This window comes from Protopterus annectens, chromosome 8.part0 (assembly GCF_019279795.1).
Source record: "Protopterus annectens isolate FY-2018-M chromosome 8.part0, PAN1.0, whole genome shotgun sequence".
In the NCBI taxonomy this organism is placed as follows: domain Eukaryota; kingdom Metazoa; phylum Chordata; order Ceratodontiformes; family Protopteridae; genus Protopterus; species Protopterus annectens.
Genome location: NC_056741.1, coordinates 1,496,387,718 through 1,496,402,900, shown reverse-complemented (window position 1 = coordinate 1,496,402,900; position 15,183 = coordinate 1,496,387,718). Strand labels below are relative to the sequence as shown.

General features: G+C 40.4%; 1 protein-coding gene across 3 annotated transcripts in view; it reads left to right on the top strand.

Annotated features, from left to right (window-relative positions):
* The window catches only part of APLP2 (amyloid beta precursor like protein 2), a 1,432,335-nt gene that overhangs the window by 1,280,951 nt on the left and 136,201 nt on the right, over positions 1–15,183 (top strand). For all 3 annotated transcript variants that reach the window (XM_044081082.1, XM_044081081.1, XM_044081080.1), the window contains one exon: positions 1,276–1,350. In XM_044081082.1, coding sequence (XP_043937017.1) covers positions 1,276–1,350 — 75 coding nt within the window. The remainder of the gene's footprint in view (positions 1–1,275; positions 1,351–15,183) is intronic.

Here is a 15,183-nt window from a genome sequence, read left to right as displayed (position 1 = left end):
GTTATTAGGATGCTGACTTATTGTTTTGTAATGAACAGATCTGCTTCCAGAAAGGTGCATGGGCCTATATCTACTTCATTATTTGAGCAACCATCAAAGACATTTTATTTGAGCTGTTCTGGTGGTATACATGGATAAAGCTGTGACTACTGCCTAGCCGACCTGGATTCAGTTAGTAGCTCAGGTGACTGACTGCGTGGCAGGGAGGGATGGGTGTCTCGCTCCTGGGTTGGGAGGGTGATCATCAATGATTCTCCTTAAAGGGAGGTGTGATCCCTAGAAGAGATTTCCTCGAATGTAGTCAACTAGTGAGGTGAGGGGGGGAAAAGAAGTGGGTAAGGCATGTAGAAGCATCTAGACCCCCCCCCCCAAATAGAAGCAAAGATGGTGGCTGAGCTCCCGAGATGCCCTTAGGATCCACAACCGGCCCTCTGTAGAGGGAGGTAGGAGACTAGTTGGTAAACGTGGCATGGACACTGGGAAATGGGGACCATACCAGTCAGAATGATATGCAAGAGAGGGACTAAAAAGACATTTTATTTGATTTTATAGCCTTTCTAGCAAGATTTTTCTTTATTTATTGATTATATTATGCATCCTTCTCATTGTCCTAAGTTTTAACATTTTTCTGTTAATACAGTGTTAGGAAAATATTGCCCTTATTTATAACACAATAGCTTTTTTGTCTGTCACTTTTTCTATTCATGGCATTCTGTATGCTACTATTGCTTTGTGCATTGGTCTGCCTGTCCGTCTGCCCCTCTGTCTCTGTAGTATGCTGCTTAACCTTGCATGATTTTTGCTGTTTGGTTTGGCTATTCTTTGCTTGAGGATGTGAAGTAAACCTAAACCATTGTGGGAAGTAAAAGTGAGCAATGTACTCAGCTTTGCCACTGCACTTCAGTATGAGCTTTTGTTGGTCCATGTGTGGAAGGAAGCTACTGCTGTTGAAATGTTGTCAGGCTGTGGAATACAAAGAATAAAGTCAGATGGAACTAAGATGGCATAAATTTATGTTAAAATGATTGTTTTTCAAAGTTCTACAGTTTTGGCCAGATATACTTACAGACAGCTGTGCAATACATACTGACTGTTCCCGTCATGCCAGTCTACTATGTTTTTTTACATAATATTGTATGTAATATTCGGTTGTTGTACAGAGCTATATTTTCATTTTGTGTAGTTTAGATGGGCTTAGTTCCATTCGAATTGGGATACATTCCTTCATGTCTGCTACTTGCATGTAAACCATTTCCCACGTTTTTGTTTTGCCAGGTTATAGATGAAACTCTTGATGTGAAGGAAATGATATTCAATGCAGAGAGAGTCAATAGTGTGGATACTGGCCTGGTATGTATGTCCCTGCCTAACTGGCAGATTGAGAACTAGAGCGTAATTGTAGAAAATGTACAATTTTCACATCTGTAATATTCAACAGCATGTTATTTTTCTTTTAAATTAAGTACGATATGCTTTGTTCTTCTGCACAAAATGTACCATTATTTCCTTTTATGTCCTTAGTCCTACATTTTCATATATGTAGCACAGCCAAATTCCTCCTATATTACTGAAGGTGAACAGGTAGGTATGTGGTTTATGTGCACAATCTATATAGTTGAATTACAGCATGTGACTTAATCCTCCCCACTACATGTATAATGACGCTAATGACGCTTGGTCACATGCATTATCAACTTGCATGTAGCAACTGTTAAGGTTTTTTTTCAGCCAATCTTGTATTCTGCTGCTTATCGAGAATGCGTTAATCATCTCGTCCTTTGAAGGATGTAACTGCACTGTCATCTGCAAAGAATAGAAGTGAAAGTAAGGATGTGTTAAAACAAAGCTGTAGGTGATCAAGTGGATTCACTGTTTCATTACTGACTCTTGGCTTGAATACCAGAACTCTTTCCCTTATCCATCCTATCCAAGTGGATTCACTTGGCTTGAATACCAGAACTCTTTTCCTTATCCATCCTATCCTGGTGGACTCCATCCCCTAACCAAGATTTGGATGTTGGTGTAAAAGTATCTTGAGTGTTTTTTTTTTTTCATGTCTTTGTAGCAGTAGTAGGTCCAGGAATTGCTTCTGGGAGACCGAGCACGACCCACCCGAGATGAACTGACACAGGTGAAGAGAGCACAGACGGACAGACCTGCCCTTGAGCCTCAAATTCCAGACTTCTTTGTACCTCTGTAAAGGAGTTGCAGTGGAAGAGATGGAAGGAGGTGAAGGGTATTGTGGTTACCTACCCAACCTCAGACTGTCCTAATGGATAGTGGGGAAAGAGGTGTAGTGCAAGAGTGAATCTACTCGAGCATCTACAATTAAAGTATATTCCTTGTGCAAGTATACCAAGTTTTTTATGCTTCACTATATCAGTATTGATTCCTGGGATGTCTCCTTGAGAGCTAAGTCAGTATATAACTGGCCTTTTGTAACAGCAGGGGACACAGTCCTACAAAATGGCTGTGACAAAATCTGCTCTGGCTTTGAAAATGCTATGTAGGTTGTAATGCTGGTTAGATGTGAGTACCAGTAACCACGTGGCTGCTTGCATAATGATCCCTCTAAGAAAGTCTGTAGTGCAAGGAATGAGCTCTTTTGATACATGGCATTGATTTGCTATGATGTGTGCACCACAAGGCAGTGTACTGAGTTATGTGTTTGGGTGTGGTCTGTTTGACAGATTTCCATACTACCTTTGCAAAGGTGCTAAGAACTGATCAGATTTTCTATGTAGCATTTCTCTGTCCAGGTAGATTCTTAACTGTCTTTGGATGTCTACGTAATGTAAGAGAGCTTCCCTTTTGTTCAGAGATTTGAATCGATCCTTGTAAAATCCCAGGAAAGCTCTTCTTTTGAATATATCTTGCAGTTCTGAAATCTACCTAGCTGATGGAAGACTTCCCTTTTGATAGGGTTGAAGCAGCCATTTCAGAAGGGAGCATAGTAAGTTTTTCCAAGTACAAAGTTGAAGTCTCATGGTGGAACAGTCTTAAGTTTGGGTGGGCTTAAATGCAGTGTGTATTTGCATTAGGTAAGCAGGATAGTCCATTTGGACTAATTGCTCCTATTCAGCAGAATCATGGGGAGAAAAGCTCCAAGGTACAAAAAAAATAAAATACTACATTGAAAATAGGCAGGTACTTTGTACGACTTGTTTACATTCCACAGTACAAAATATTATATTACTTATAGGACATCAGTGTATAGAGAAATGGTAGTCCATTTCATAAAGATATGTAGATTATATTGTAATTAAAATGATAGAAGACGTGGTGGAAAGGGTGGTAGGAAAGTCAATGGTAAGGGTATATTTTGGCTTTTTGGTGAGTCGCAACTGGTAGAAATGGTGGGGGGGGGGGGGCTAGATGCTGGAAGGCAGAAATGGCTCTGAAGCTTGTGTTTTGAAATGGTGACAAGGCAGCTCTGCTTTTGCAGGTCTGACATGTAAGAAAGGACCAGGGCCACTTCTTTTGATATTGGGTCCTGTATTATGGTATCAGTGGGAGAACTTTTTCCACTTCTCCATATAAGGTTTTCTAGTGGCAGGTTTCCATGCCTCTCTCAGGGAAGATTTGATGGCAGACGTGAATCTTAAATCTACACTCACCTTTAAAGCCCTTAAGATTAGATTAATAAACATTGCCTTGTTTTGAGTTAGAAGCTCCACATACTAATATAGCATAACCAATTCTTCTCTTGCTAGGTTCAGCTGAAGGGAGAAATGGTGTTGTCTAGGCCAAAATGGTGGTGGCAGTAGCATTTTTAGCCCCTCCTCCCTTATTGTTTGCAGTACCCTGTGGATCAGAGCATGAGAGGGAAAGCATGCAGATTTAAAAATGCACAGAAAATAAGAGAAGGTATTTGTCACCCAGGTCTCTCTTATGGGCAGCCTGGTTCAGAATTTGCTTACTTGTCCAAGCCTGACTCTTTGCTGCAGAAGGAAGGAGCTGGTAATATAACTCAGGCAACCAGGGTTTGACTAGCACTATTGGCATTGGAGGAGCCAGGCAAGGAAGGGGGGAAAAGTAAAGGGGTGAGGCCCATTCACCTTTCCTGGGGGAGACTGGAAGAGTTGTGTGACTTTAGGGGCACACACAGTTAGTGCAGTTTCCCATGGTAGAGACCAAGGGAAACACCACTTGTACTTCCTGGGGAGAGGCAGGGCTGCTTGGAGGGAATGCCCTTTACAGAAGTGAGGGGGATGTCACTGCAGTCAGCCCATTGCACATTGCTCATGTGCACTTTGACAGGTAAGTGTGTGAGGGTGTAGGCAGCGACACTTAACTATCCTTGATGGCTGCAGTGAGTGTGCAAGCTGGCACCACCTGTGCCTGATGTACTGCTACAACATTCTGATGTACAGTACTGCCATGAGGGCCATAGTTATGCAAGAGATTCTGTATCTCAGAACTCTGAGGAATTTCTTGGTACTGATTTTGTTCAAGGTAGCAGTATTTTTAAAATATTGTAACAGAAACAGGATTTTGTTCGCTGGAAGGCAAGTTTTGTTTTTGTTATTTTTTGCTTGCTTCTGTACAGCAGGGGTTCTACAAAGGTGACTTTTCTTGATGGGTTCAAATTGATCTTTTGAAGATTTAGAGAAAATACCAAAATGGAATTGTCTTTGTAGAGTCTTTTTTTGCATTCTTGCAGGGAAGAAGCCTTTGAGGCAGTTGCCCAGCTAGGGGTAGATGTGAATGCCTTTTATAGCACAAAAAAAAAGCATTGACTGGTGCCACACCCATTGTAAGTAACTTGGGTGCATTGTACAAGCCAGAGGCCAAGGAAGTGAAATGGTAATGAATAGCCCTGCTTTGAATCTTGGGAAAGATCCGTCTTCTTGGCTGTAGGACTGTGCAGATGGAAATCTTTCAGGTGTAAAGTCACCGTAAGGCTGGGAGTATCAGAGGCAAAAGGCCATATAATGACAGCAGTTTGAAATTTTGGACGGACGTGCTTATTCCTGGAGAGGGCGAAAGGTCCAGAATGACCCTCCCAATATCCTTTTTTTTTTCTTTTGTTCTTTCTTTCTTGGAGCTAAGAAACAGCTTGGAGTTGAACCCAGTCCATTTTTCCATTTCTGGAACCCTCTCAGTGGCTTCCTGAACCATGAAAGTTGTTGGTAAAAACAAGTGAAAGTGCTGATCTTTTAGAATGTGAGTAATGTTTAGGAATTTTGCCTGCCTTTATTTTTGATTGAATTGCAACAAGACAGTTTTAAATAGTGCCAACCAAAGACCCTTTTATACCACTGACATCTTGATATTGATAGGAGAGAGGGAAGGGAAAGGGCAAGTGACTTTCATACCAGTTGTTGGGCTTTTGCAGGCAGGAATCCCAAGAGTCATGCTGTAACAGTGAACCATGAAGAAAATCCAGAGTTAACTACAGAATGTGAAAAGTGCTTCCACTGCAACTCTGTCTAAGCTGTATGAAAGAGTTTACAGCTGTTGAGTTTTTTTGAGTAAAGAACCCTTTAGAAGCATCTTTAAAATAGTAATGGCATTCATTTTTAAGTTTTGATGGACTAGCATCCTATCCATTATTTATTTTTTATTTATTAACATTTGTTAACCGGGTTTGTCCAACTGGTCTTGTTGCCCATTTTCAGTGGAGACCCGAGGAGAAAAGCTCCAGTAATACATTTTAAAACAAGTACAATTTTAAACAATATTGATATAATAGCAGTTATAGCAAAACAATTCACATATGCTGGGTTACATGCATGAAGTTAAAGTTGCATTAAAAAAGAAGCTAAGTAACAATTTTACATTGATGTAGTTCAATAGGTCAACAATAAACATTTTTTGTTTGTATAAAATTGTGCAAATGCATAGTAGACACATTGGAGAGCGAGGTGTAATGAGGTACTAAGTATGGTCCTTTTGAGGGTTCTTAAAGGGAAGGAAGACTAGGGTAGGGTCATGGCAAGGGCAGGTTCTGGAATTGAGAAAATAAGCTTTTAGTTCATTTTTAGTGTGTGAGGTGTGGGAGATTGAACGTAAGTCAAGGGGAAGTTTGTTCCAAGCATGGGCAAGGGAGTGTTTGTAGAGTAGTTTGCCTACTGACCTCTTTGGGTGGTAGATATCAAGTAATTGTTGGTTAGAAGTACGGAGGGTCTGGGATGGGATGTAGATTGAGACTAAGGAAGATAGAGATGGACAGAAGGAGGGTTTCTAAAGAATAGAGTGTAGCATATGAAATTGATAAGATAGCAGAAACTGGGGAAGTTCAAGCCATTTGTTTATTAAACAGGGTGCAGCTCTGTTTTTTTCAGATTTAGCCCAGGAATACATAATATTTCAGATGAAATAAAACTTTTTTGCATGTAGATATAGCAAATGTACAAAATTACACATTGAAGATTCCACATATTGATATATTTAGTATGTACAAAGTCATTCTAACTTGGAGCATAGAACATATCAAATGCTATTTCTTATGCTTGTTGCATGGTGGGATAGCATAGCCTTCCCACCATCCAGAATTAATGGAAGTCGGTATTAGAAAACTAATTGTTAAACCACTTTGAGCATAGTAAATTAGCTCGGATAATGACTTTTGTATGTTTACATTGTGGCTACTTGGGAAAAATGTTCTGATTCCAATTGTTTCTAGTGGTTTCTTTTGTTTTCTATTTCTACAGTCCCCTCAATCTGGGTATCTTTCTCAGAAGTCCTTGCGTTCGTGGGCCCGCAAGCTAGATGTAACACAGCATATTACAGGAGCACACTTAGTTTTTAACCACCTTGTTTTTTTTCTGCCAGTTGCAGTTCTTAATTTGAACATCACATTCATCATGAATACGTTTTAGATTTTGATGCCTAAAATCTTAGATATGGTGTGGCCACCAAATCACAAGCCAAACCAGTATTGTCTTTACTGTTTGTGAGAGGAGCACAGTTTGAAGCACAAGATCAAAGAAACAAGAAGAAAGTGGTTGTCTGTCAACCCACACTATCTTTCAATGTAAGGTAAGAGTGAAAATTTCAGAATTGATGGATTCTTTGCATAACCCAAAACTAAGCTTGAGCACTGTCAGAAGGCAAAGTCTTCTAAGGACAAGTCCATCTTACAGAGGCTTCTCAATCTGTGTGTCTGATTCTATCATCTACTGATGACTGCCCAAGTTGATATCCATTTTCTTTGCTGATGACTGACCTTGCAAAAGATGCAACCTCCCACAACCACTTTAGAGTACGTCCCAGGATGTAAGAACTGAGCGTGGTCCGTCTACTTGTCAAATATCCTGAGCATTCTTATGAATAATACCCTGGCTTCCAAAACGACAATTTCTGAAAAACACAACTGTTTTGGGTAGTGTCTTCTTTCCCTTATGTTGTGTGGCCATAGTGTTAGTGTATATAAGTTTAGGAGATGAGATAAGTTGTCATCTTAAAAGAAAAAAGGGGTGGGGGTGATTGTCATATTGATGAATTTTGTATTGGCGTAAGCTACATAAGATTAGGTTTTGCACTGGATATAACAGCCAGCCAGCTTCCAAATCTTCAGAGCACCTTCCACCCTCACAAACCAGTAAATAGTTCAAGCTGACCTGAATAAGACAGGTTTGGGAGCCAAGCCCTCCAGTGCTTTCTTGTTGCCAAATGGAGTGCTCCTGTGTTGGCTTTCAAAGATCGATGGTTGGCTAACTCTGTTCCATTGCTGGAATACAAGTTCCCTTCTCGGGGGGGGGGGGGGGGGGCTTCCACATGCACTTTTTTTACTTGACAATTTAAAAGTTTTTTTAAATTTTTTTTTTTACATTGGAGAAGCTATAGTGTATTAAAGTGCTTTTTACTGTGATTTTACTGGAAAAGAGTTACTTTTAGCTACTTTCTAATTTTACCGACTTATGCTGCTTAGCTTCCCTGGGAATGAAGTGCCATTTTTTCGTTTGACCATAGAACAGACTACTGCTGGGTCAGACTTTCTTCCAGCCACAAAAAGAAAAAGTTAACTAAGCAGCCTTTGCCACTGCAGCAGAATGAGAATTTGCCTCAGTTGCAGGTGGGTGACTCTGCTGTGGGCAAAACTAGTTCATCATACCACTCGTGTTTTTCCTGGATCCCTGTGGTGTTGTCCATCTAGCCACTATGGACTGGGGGTTAGCCACGTCCTTTGGGGTCCCCTCAGTGTGCAAGTGGGAACCACTCTTGCCTGTCTTGGGAGAAGGGCAAGGAAAGTGCCTGCCCCTGCTTATTCAGAATGTCCCATTCCTAGGGAAACTGTTGCTGTCATTAGTAAATCTGTTTGCCTCAACTTTTCTGTGGTTGGGGGGGCAGAAAAAGTTGTATATGCACCATAACATTCCATCTCTGTTGTCCGTTTTTATTTTACCTCAACTGTTTGTTTCACATCTGACTCTGCCACTTCTTCCAAATTGTAGAATCTTGAACTCTCCAAATCCTCCCTTTACCCATAATGCCTCAGATCTTGTTTACTGCCCATATAACTAAGTGAACAGTAGAAAATAATAAAAAAAAAAATGGAAGCTGGACCTCAAACAAGAAACAGGTTCCTCTAAATCTCTTCAGTCTCTCCAGGAGTAGAAAAAAGGAAGGGATAGGTGAGTGGGAAGTTGAACGAAAATGGACAACACAGATGGAACATTATGGTGAGTACGTAACTTTTTAATCTGATGATGTCCATTTTCAGTCATTCCTCAACTGTTGGGAACAGAGTACCTTGATACCTAAATCCCAGGAGGACCATAAGGAAAGTTATTGCGGAGCACTGCCAAACCAAGCTGCTCTTGATGTAGAGACCAGGTCCAGTTTGTAATGAGCAATAAAAGTATGAGGATTAGCCCATGTTGCAGCTGCACAAATATCATCCAAGGATGTTCTGGACAAAAAGGGCTGATGAAGTTGCCATAGACCTGGTGGAGTGGGCTGTGGGTGGTTTTAGCAAAGGTAATCCCACTTTTTTTATAAATCAAGGTAATAAAATCAGTTAACTATTTGGCCAAAGTAGCTTTAGATACTGGTTTGCCTAGTTTTTAATCAGAAAAGGAAACCAACATTATTTGGACTTTCTTAGATCTTTAGTTCTGTGAATGTAGAAGCATAATTGTCTGTGTACATTTAATAAATGCAACAAATACTTGCTTTTGTTCGAAAAATTTGGAAAGAACATGGGAAGATTAATGACCTGATAAATATTGGACTTGGAAACCACTTTTGCTAAAAAGGAGCAATTAACCAAAGATAAACCATGTCCTTGTGAAAAGCTGAATAAGAGGGCTTGGGGACAATACTTTGACGTTCTGACACTCTTCTGGCAGATTCAGGTCAAACATTTTAGATCAGATTTAGCCAAAGGTTCAAAGTACGGGTTGAGATAAATCATGAAGTATGTTTAAATCCCAAGAATTGATAGAATCCTTTAAAGGAGATTTAAGTAAAATGGTTCCCCTTAGAAAGGCTTTACAAGGCTTAGAAGAAGCTCAAGTAGAATTATTTACTCCCAGATGAAAGTTGGAAACCGCTGCTAATCGTACTCTATGCTTGAGGAACTAGCATCTTCATTGAAAATTGTTGCCAAAAAGTCAAGGAAATTTGAAACTGGTGCTGAAAAAGGAATCTGTTTTTGTTTAGGGCCCAAAGAACAAATCTTTTCCATTTACTCTTCTAAATATTTCTGGTGGAAGCTTTAAGGGAAGATAAAATGCGACAGACAGGAGAGGAGAGCCTGGTTTCTAATCCCCATTTGTAAGGTCAGGGAAGAAAAATTAAAATTCATTGCTGTGCTCCCTTGGTTACCAGGACGGGAATGCTTTCAGGAACTTGTCTTTTTATTTAATTTTACATTTGTGTACCAAGGTAGTACCCTGATCTCTGTGGACCATTTACAGGCATAGCCCAGGTGAGTATATTATAATGTAGACCGTTATATACAGTGTAGTACAGTGATACATACTTAAGTAAACATTATAGAGATCTATGCAAGCTTTAGACATTATAAATCGAATAGCAAGGGGAATGAGAGCAATAGGAAAGTAGAGAAAGAAGAAAGTTAAGGGGATAAGGGAGATAGAGTGAGTGAAATTTCAGCAGAATTGCCAAGAAGACTAAATGTGAGTGAAGTAGTGAAGAGAGATAGGAAAGGTAGCGAGAACTGAGTGATGTGATGAGACAGGTGGCACTGGCTTGAAGTTTGTGTAATCAGCTTTTTCTTTAAGGAAAACTCCTTCTCCTACAGTTTTAACTCGAGCCTTGGGTTGCTTTTCTTCCTACAGTACAGTTCCATTATTGTGTAGAAAGTACCAGAAGCCTGTTTGTACTTTATAAAACTTGCTTCCTTGCCTTGGAGTCAAAGGAAGGGAAAGCCCACCCACATTTTTTAAAGCTTAACTTCTCACATACTATGCAGAGGAATTTGTCTCCATCTGCATGACATACCACAAAGAAATCTGTAGTTTTCTTTGTCATGAAGTCCTGACAATCCTATATGCGTAATTACTCCTGTTGATAGGAGTTCAACAGGTACTTCAGAAAAGACAGAGGTGTGACTCTGTTTTCAGCTGTCTTTATTGCAGAGAGGAAGAAAACTTAAATTGGTTCACAACTGCTTCCAATATAGCCATGCCTTTCATAGTAAAACAAAGCAATTAGATTAGTCAGTGGTTCAAAGGCAATTATCATCTCTTTTGACACATTTATGTAAGCAGCATTGCAGTAATGAAATGCTAAACTTTTAAAATGTTGGTTGTTTAAACTACTTCATATATTAGAATGACTTAAGTGTAGTACCAAAGATGTCTAACATTGGGAAAAGTCAGAAAATACTTTTCTTGTACATTTACCATTTTCGTGCTTCCCTACCACAATAGGACAGAACTTTCCAACCCAAGACTTCTCTGTAGGAAGTGAGACAGATGGCATCTCTATCGACTAAATGCACTGATGCTGTTTATAAGAAGGTATTTTATGCTTTCTTGTAACATCCTTCAAGAGGAAGATGCACATCTGTTGCACAGATCCATGGGAAAAGACATCTTCAACTCCTTACATAGATGGAGTGCATGAGCATTTTCTAGTCTGCAAAGTCCTTTTTGTGTGGTTTCATAGGAAAGTTTATAGGAGATTACTAGGCTAACTGCTTACGAGCCTTTACAAGCCTATCCAATATAACTTTTTTTGCTCAGTATTATGTCCCCTAGGGGCATGAAGATGGCATGGGTTTGTGTCTGTGACTTGAGTATCTTACAAATTACCCCAGTCCATAAGGGGCATACGTGCTACCCCCGGTGCGAATTTGCATTTCCCCATCCATTGATCTACACTGCATTTGAACAGGGCCAGAGAAGGGCTTAGCTTAATGTGAATAGGGGTGCCTGCTCCAAAGAAGGAGTAATTTCTGAGACAAATATGTCTGTCTAACATGTTTTGTTTGAGTCACTGACTAAGTTTAGATCCCTAGATTGGGTGACCTTCATGCTATATGACTTGTGGATGTGTAGCAGCTCCATCAGGGCTGGATTTGTGAGTGCCTTGTAGGTCAGGCATAGGTCACTTCTCAATAGTCAGTAGAAGACAGAGTAAAGTGATAGGGCTTTTACTCTGTCTGCTTAAAACATGTCGCTTACATCCTGCATTTTCTTTGTGAGGAACATCTGAGGTCGCTCCAGCCACTATAAATGCCTCATCAAGTGCATGCCAAATGGCACATTATAATATTATTATTGGTCTAATAAGGGCTGAGTACAGTGGGACTGTAATTTCTTTGTATCGGGATGCCATACTTTTGCTTATAAGTTGTACCACATAGAAGGGCTTCCTCACCACTGTGGACACACAGCAGACAAATTTCAGGCTACTAATCCATCTGTGTACCAAGATTTCTCACCTCTGAGTCTATTAATACTGTAATTTACAGGGGTGTTTGTCTTAGCAAAGGGTATTAGGATGCATTTTTTGCATTTAGTTTTAGGCCATGGTTCTGGCGCCAGTCAGTTGTCTGTCTGATCTAGACCCTCCTGAAGGATATCGGCATTGTTGGGGATTCAGTGATTGCCCCCAGCTTGTAGCTATCGGCAGACTTTGTCATCCAGAGACCTTCCACATTAGTCTTGACATCAGAAGAGTATATTCTGAACAGGAGTGGTCCCAGCACTGAGCCCTTTGGCACACTACTAGTAACTGGCCTCTTGCTGGATCTGGATTCATCCACTTAAACCATGTGTGTCATGTCTGTGAGACAACGGGCTATTCATCTGGTTATATAGATATTTATGCCCAGTTTTGTGAGTTTATTTATAATCACAAAAACACAGGACAGCACTGTATAAAATCCACAAATCTCACACGAAAAATAACGCCAACAAATTTAATATCACAATAAAGCTTTCTGGCTAACCACCCTTCATCAGTACAATTAAAACAAGACATTTCTTCCTTTTATGTAAAAATGTATAATTGAATGACAAAAGAAGTTTTTTTCTACATATATTTATAAGTTTTGCTATTTCTCTATTTTAAAGGGGTTTATTTGTTGCTTATCATATGTTTCATTTAAATTATGTTTTTTTGAAAAAGTATTTTAAATTTTAAAATTTTTTGAAGAAAAAATGTTTTCCTGGATAGGCTGGCTGGATCATGTGATGTTAATTATCTCCTGTTTAAAAGCAAGAAATGTTTTGTTCTAATTGTACTGATGAAGGGTAGTTAGCCCGAAAGCTTTATCGTGATATTAAATTTGTTGGCGTTATTTTTCGTGTGAGTTTATTTATAATACCTGAGTGGGAATTGTGCCAAATGCATTGGCCAGGTCAAGGTAGGCAGTATGTACTGTTTTACTCTCATCCATGGCCTTAGTGAATTTCTCAAAGAAATCCACTAGATTCATTAGGCATGACCTGCCCTTGACAAAGTTGATTTGGGTCTGGTTCAGTGTTCGGAAGTTTCCTGTGTCATTATCAGGTTCATGATTATTCTTTCCATGGCCTTGCATATAAGACTAATCAAACTTAACGGGTCTGTAATTTCCCAGATCAGTAGATGGTCCCCTTTTATGCAGAGGGTTGACTTGCTGTCCTCTACTCTATCAGGGCAAAGATGGTCTGGAGGCTGTGTTTAAAAAGAGATGCAAATGGGCCTGATAAGTCCTGATTTAAGCTGCTTAAAAGGCAACCTGGTATAGTTTCAGGTACCACTGAAGCTGTGTTTTTAGCTTTACACAGTGCAGTGGCAACCTGTTCTTTGGGGAAGGAGGGGTGGTAGAGTGCATTTTTGGGGGGCAAACTGGGAGGAGGTGATGGGGAGGTAAAAGTTGAGCTGAATTTGCCAACCGGTAGATTTGCTATGTCTTCTGCCTAAGTGTAGGTGGTGCCATCTACAACTAATTCCACACATTGTTTGGTGTTGCCCTTAAGATTGCGCACATAACTGAATAATACCTTATAGTTATCCTTAGCTTTGGAGGATATTTTTACCTGAAAGTCTGCTTGCAGAGACTTTACTAGTTCCCTGATTTGCTTGTTTAGACTAATGAGGGACTTTTTTGTTCTATTGGGCACATTCCCTCTTTCCAACAGGATTTTATTCTGTTGTACAATCTATTAATACCAGGGATCCACCAGGGTGGCTTTTTGTGTGGTTTGACCTGGATTTATTTCTGTCTGGTACTGCTGTTTCTGTGCAGGTGTTCATATGGACATACGGGGATTTTGTGTTTTCTGGATTGGGGGGGGGGCTTGGAAACTAGCTATGCCATCCCTTAGTAGGGGGTAATTTACGTTCTTAAAGTTTTTGGGGTGGGGCGATGGCTAGTTTTACCTTTATTGCAAGGGAGAACTCTTTGTGATATGATCTTGCCAATGAGGACATAACACAAGAGGAGAGTGCAGCTCTCTCCCATATTTGTGAGTATCAAAACTAGGCTGTTTGGTACCTTAGTGGGAGTGCAGACTTAGCTGCACCAGGGCATTTGACTTTACAAAGTCAAGAAGTCTTTGGACCTGCAAGTTAATGATTGTGTATGTCTTCCAGTTAATGGAAGGGTAGTTAAAATAACTCTCAAATGTGGCATTGGGCTGGATGGTGAGTTATTCTAATAACTTAAGGTATGATGTATGGGTTTTCTGGTTCATGGTGGGAGGCCTGTAGCTAGCAAGAATATGGTAATGGATTTTTCCAGTGGTTAATTGGACATGGGGGTAGCTCAAGCATGTCATATTGTTTTACTAGCCTTGCGGTGTACTTATTCTTTATGTAGATAGATGCACCTCTGCCTTTTGCTCTTTCATATTCATTGGGTGGTCAGAATGTATAACTTATAGCTGTGTACTGCCGGAGTGCTTTCTGTAGCTTTCAACCATGTTTCAAAAACTGCACAGATGTCCATTTTCTCCAGGGTGGTTAGAGCAGAGCTTCTATGGAGTGTGGTTTCTTGAGTCTCCTAGCATGGAGCGGTAACACCTTTAGGTTGTCCTGAGTAGCTTTTGTTTTGTTGGAAGGCTTGTCTGGTTTGCAGTGCCTAAAAAAGGCACTTTGGGGTGGATAGCGTTTTGGCCAATTTTCAAAAGCCTCAAGGTGATAGGTGAAGACTATCTCTGGCAAAGTCATATGGCCTGTCAACTATATTCTCCCAGACTGACAAGTATTGGATCCCTTTGGAATGACAGCAGTAGCTAAACCAGCCGTTAATGTTGATCAGTTTCTGCTGGTGTTGTGTCATCATCCTCGGAGATGGTAGAATGCAGCTCAATGCAAGGCTAGTACCTGCCTTTGACAAGTATTCTGAGAGCTCAATGCTGTCCCTCCATATAGTCCAAAGAGGTACATCTTCTGCCATTCACACCCACGTGGGCTGTGAGTCGTACTTGTATTTGGGGGTAAGTGACCAGAGCGCTTGTGTGATCTGGCGGATCCTGGCCCCTGACAGGCAACTAACTGTAACCTTCTCCTTATCAACCCTGGTAAGAGGGACAGGACTGTGTCTCACCTATGGCCAGAATGTAATAGGGTTGTGGAATGTTACATCTTATGGGCTTGTCAGTTGACACAATAGATGTGGCTTTGTATTGTGATGGGAATTGTCTTGTATGTGTACATGTGGAGTTTCTTGAGGACTGCACTTGGAAGGCCTTAGAGGTTCGGGTAAGTTTATGTAGATCTGTGTGTGTGGTTCTTTGCAGATGTAGTGAGTGATAGATTTGAGTCGCTGACAAC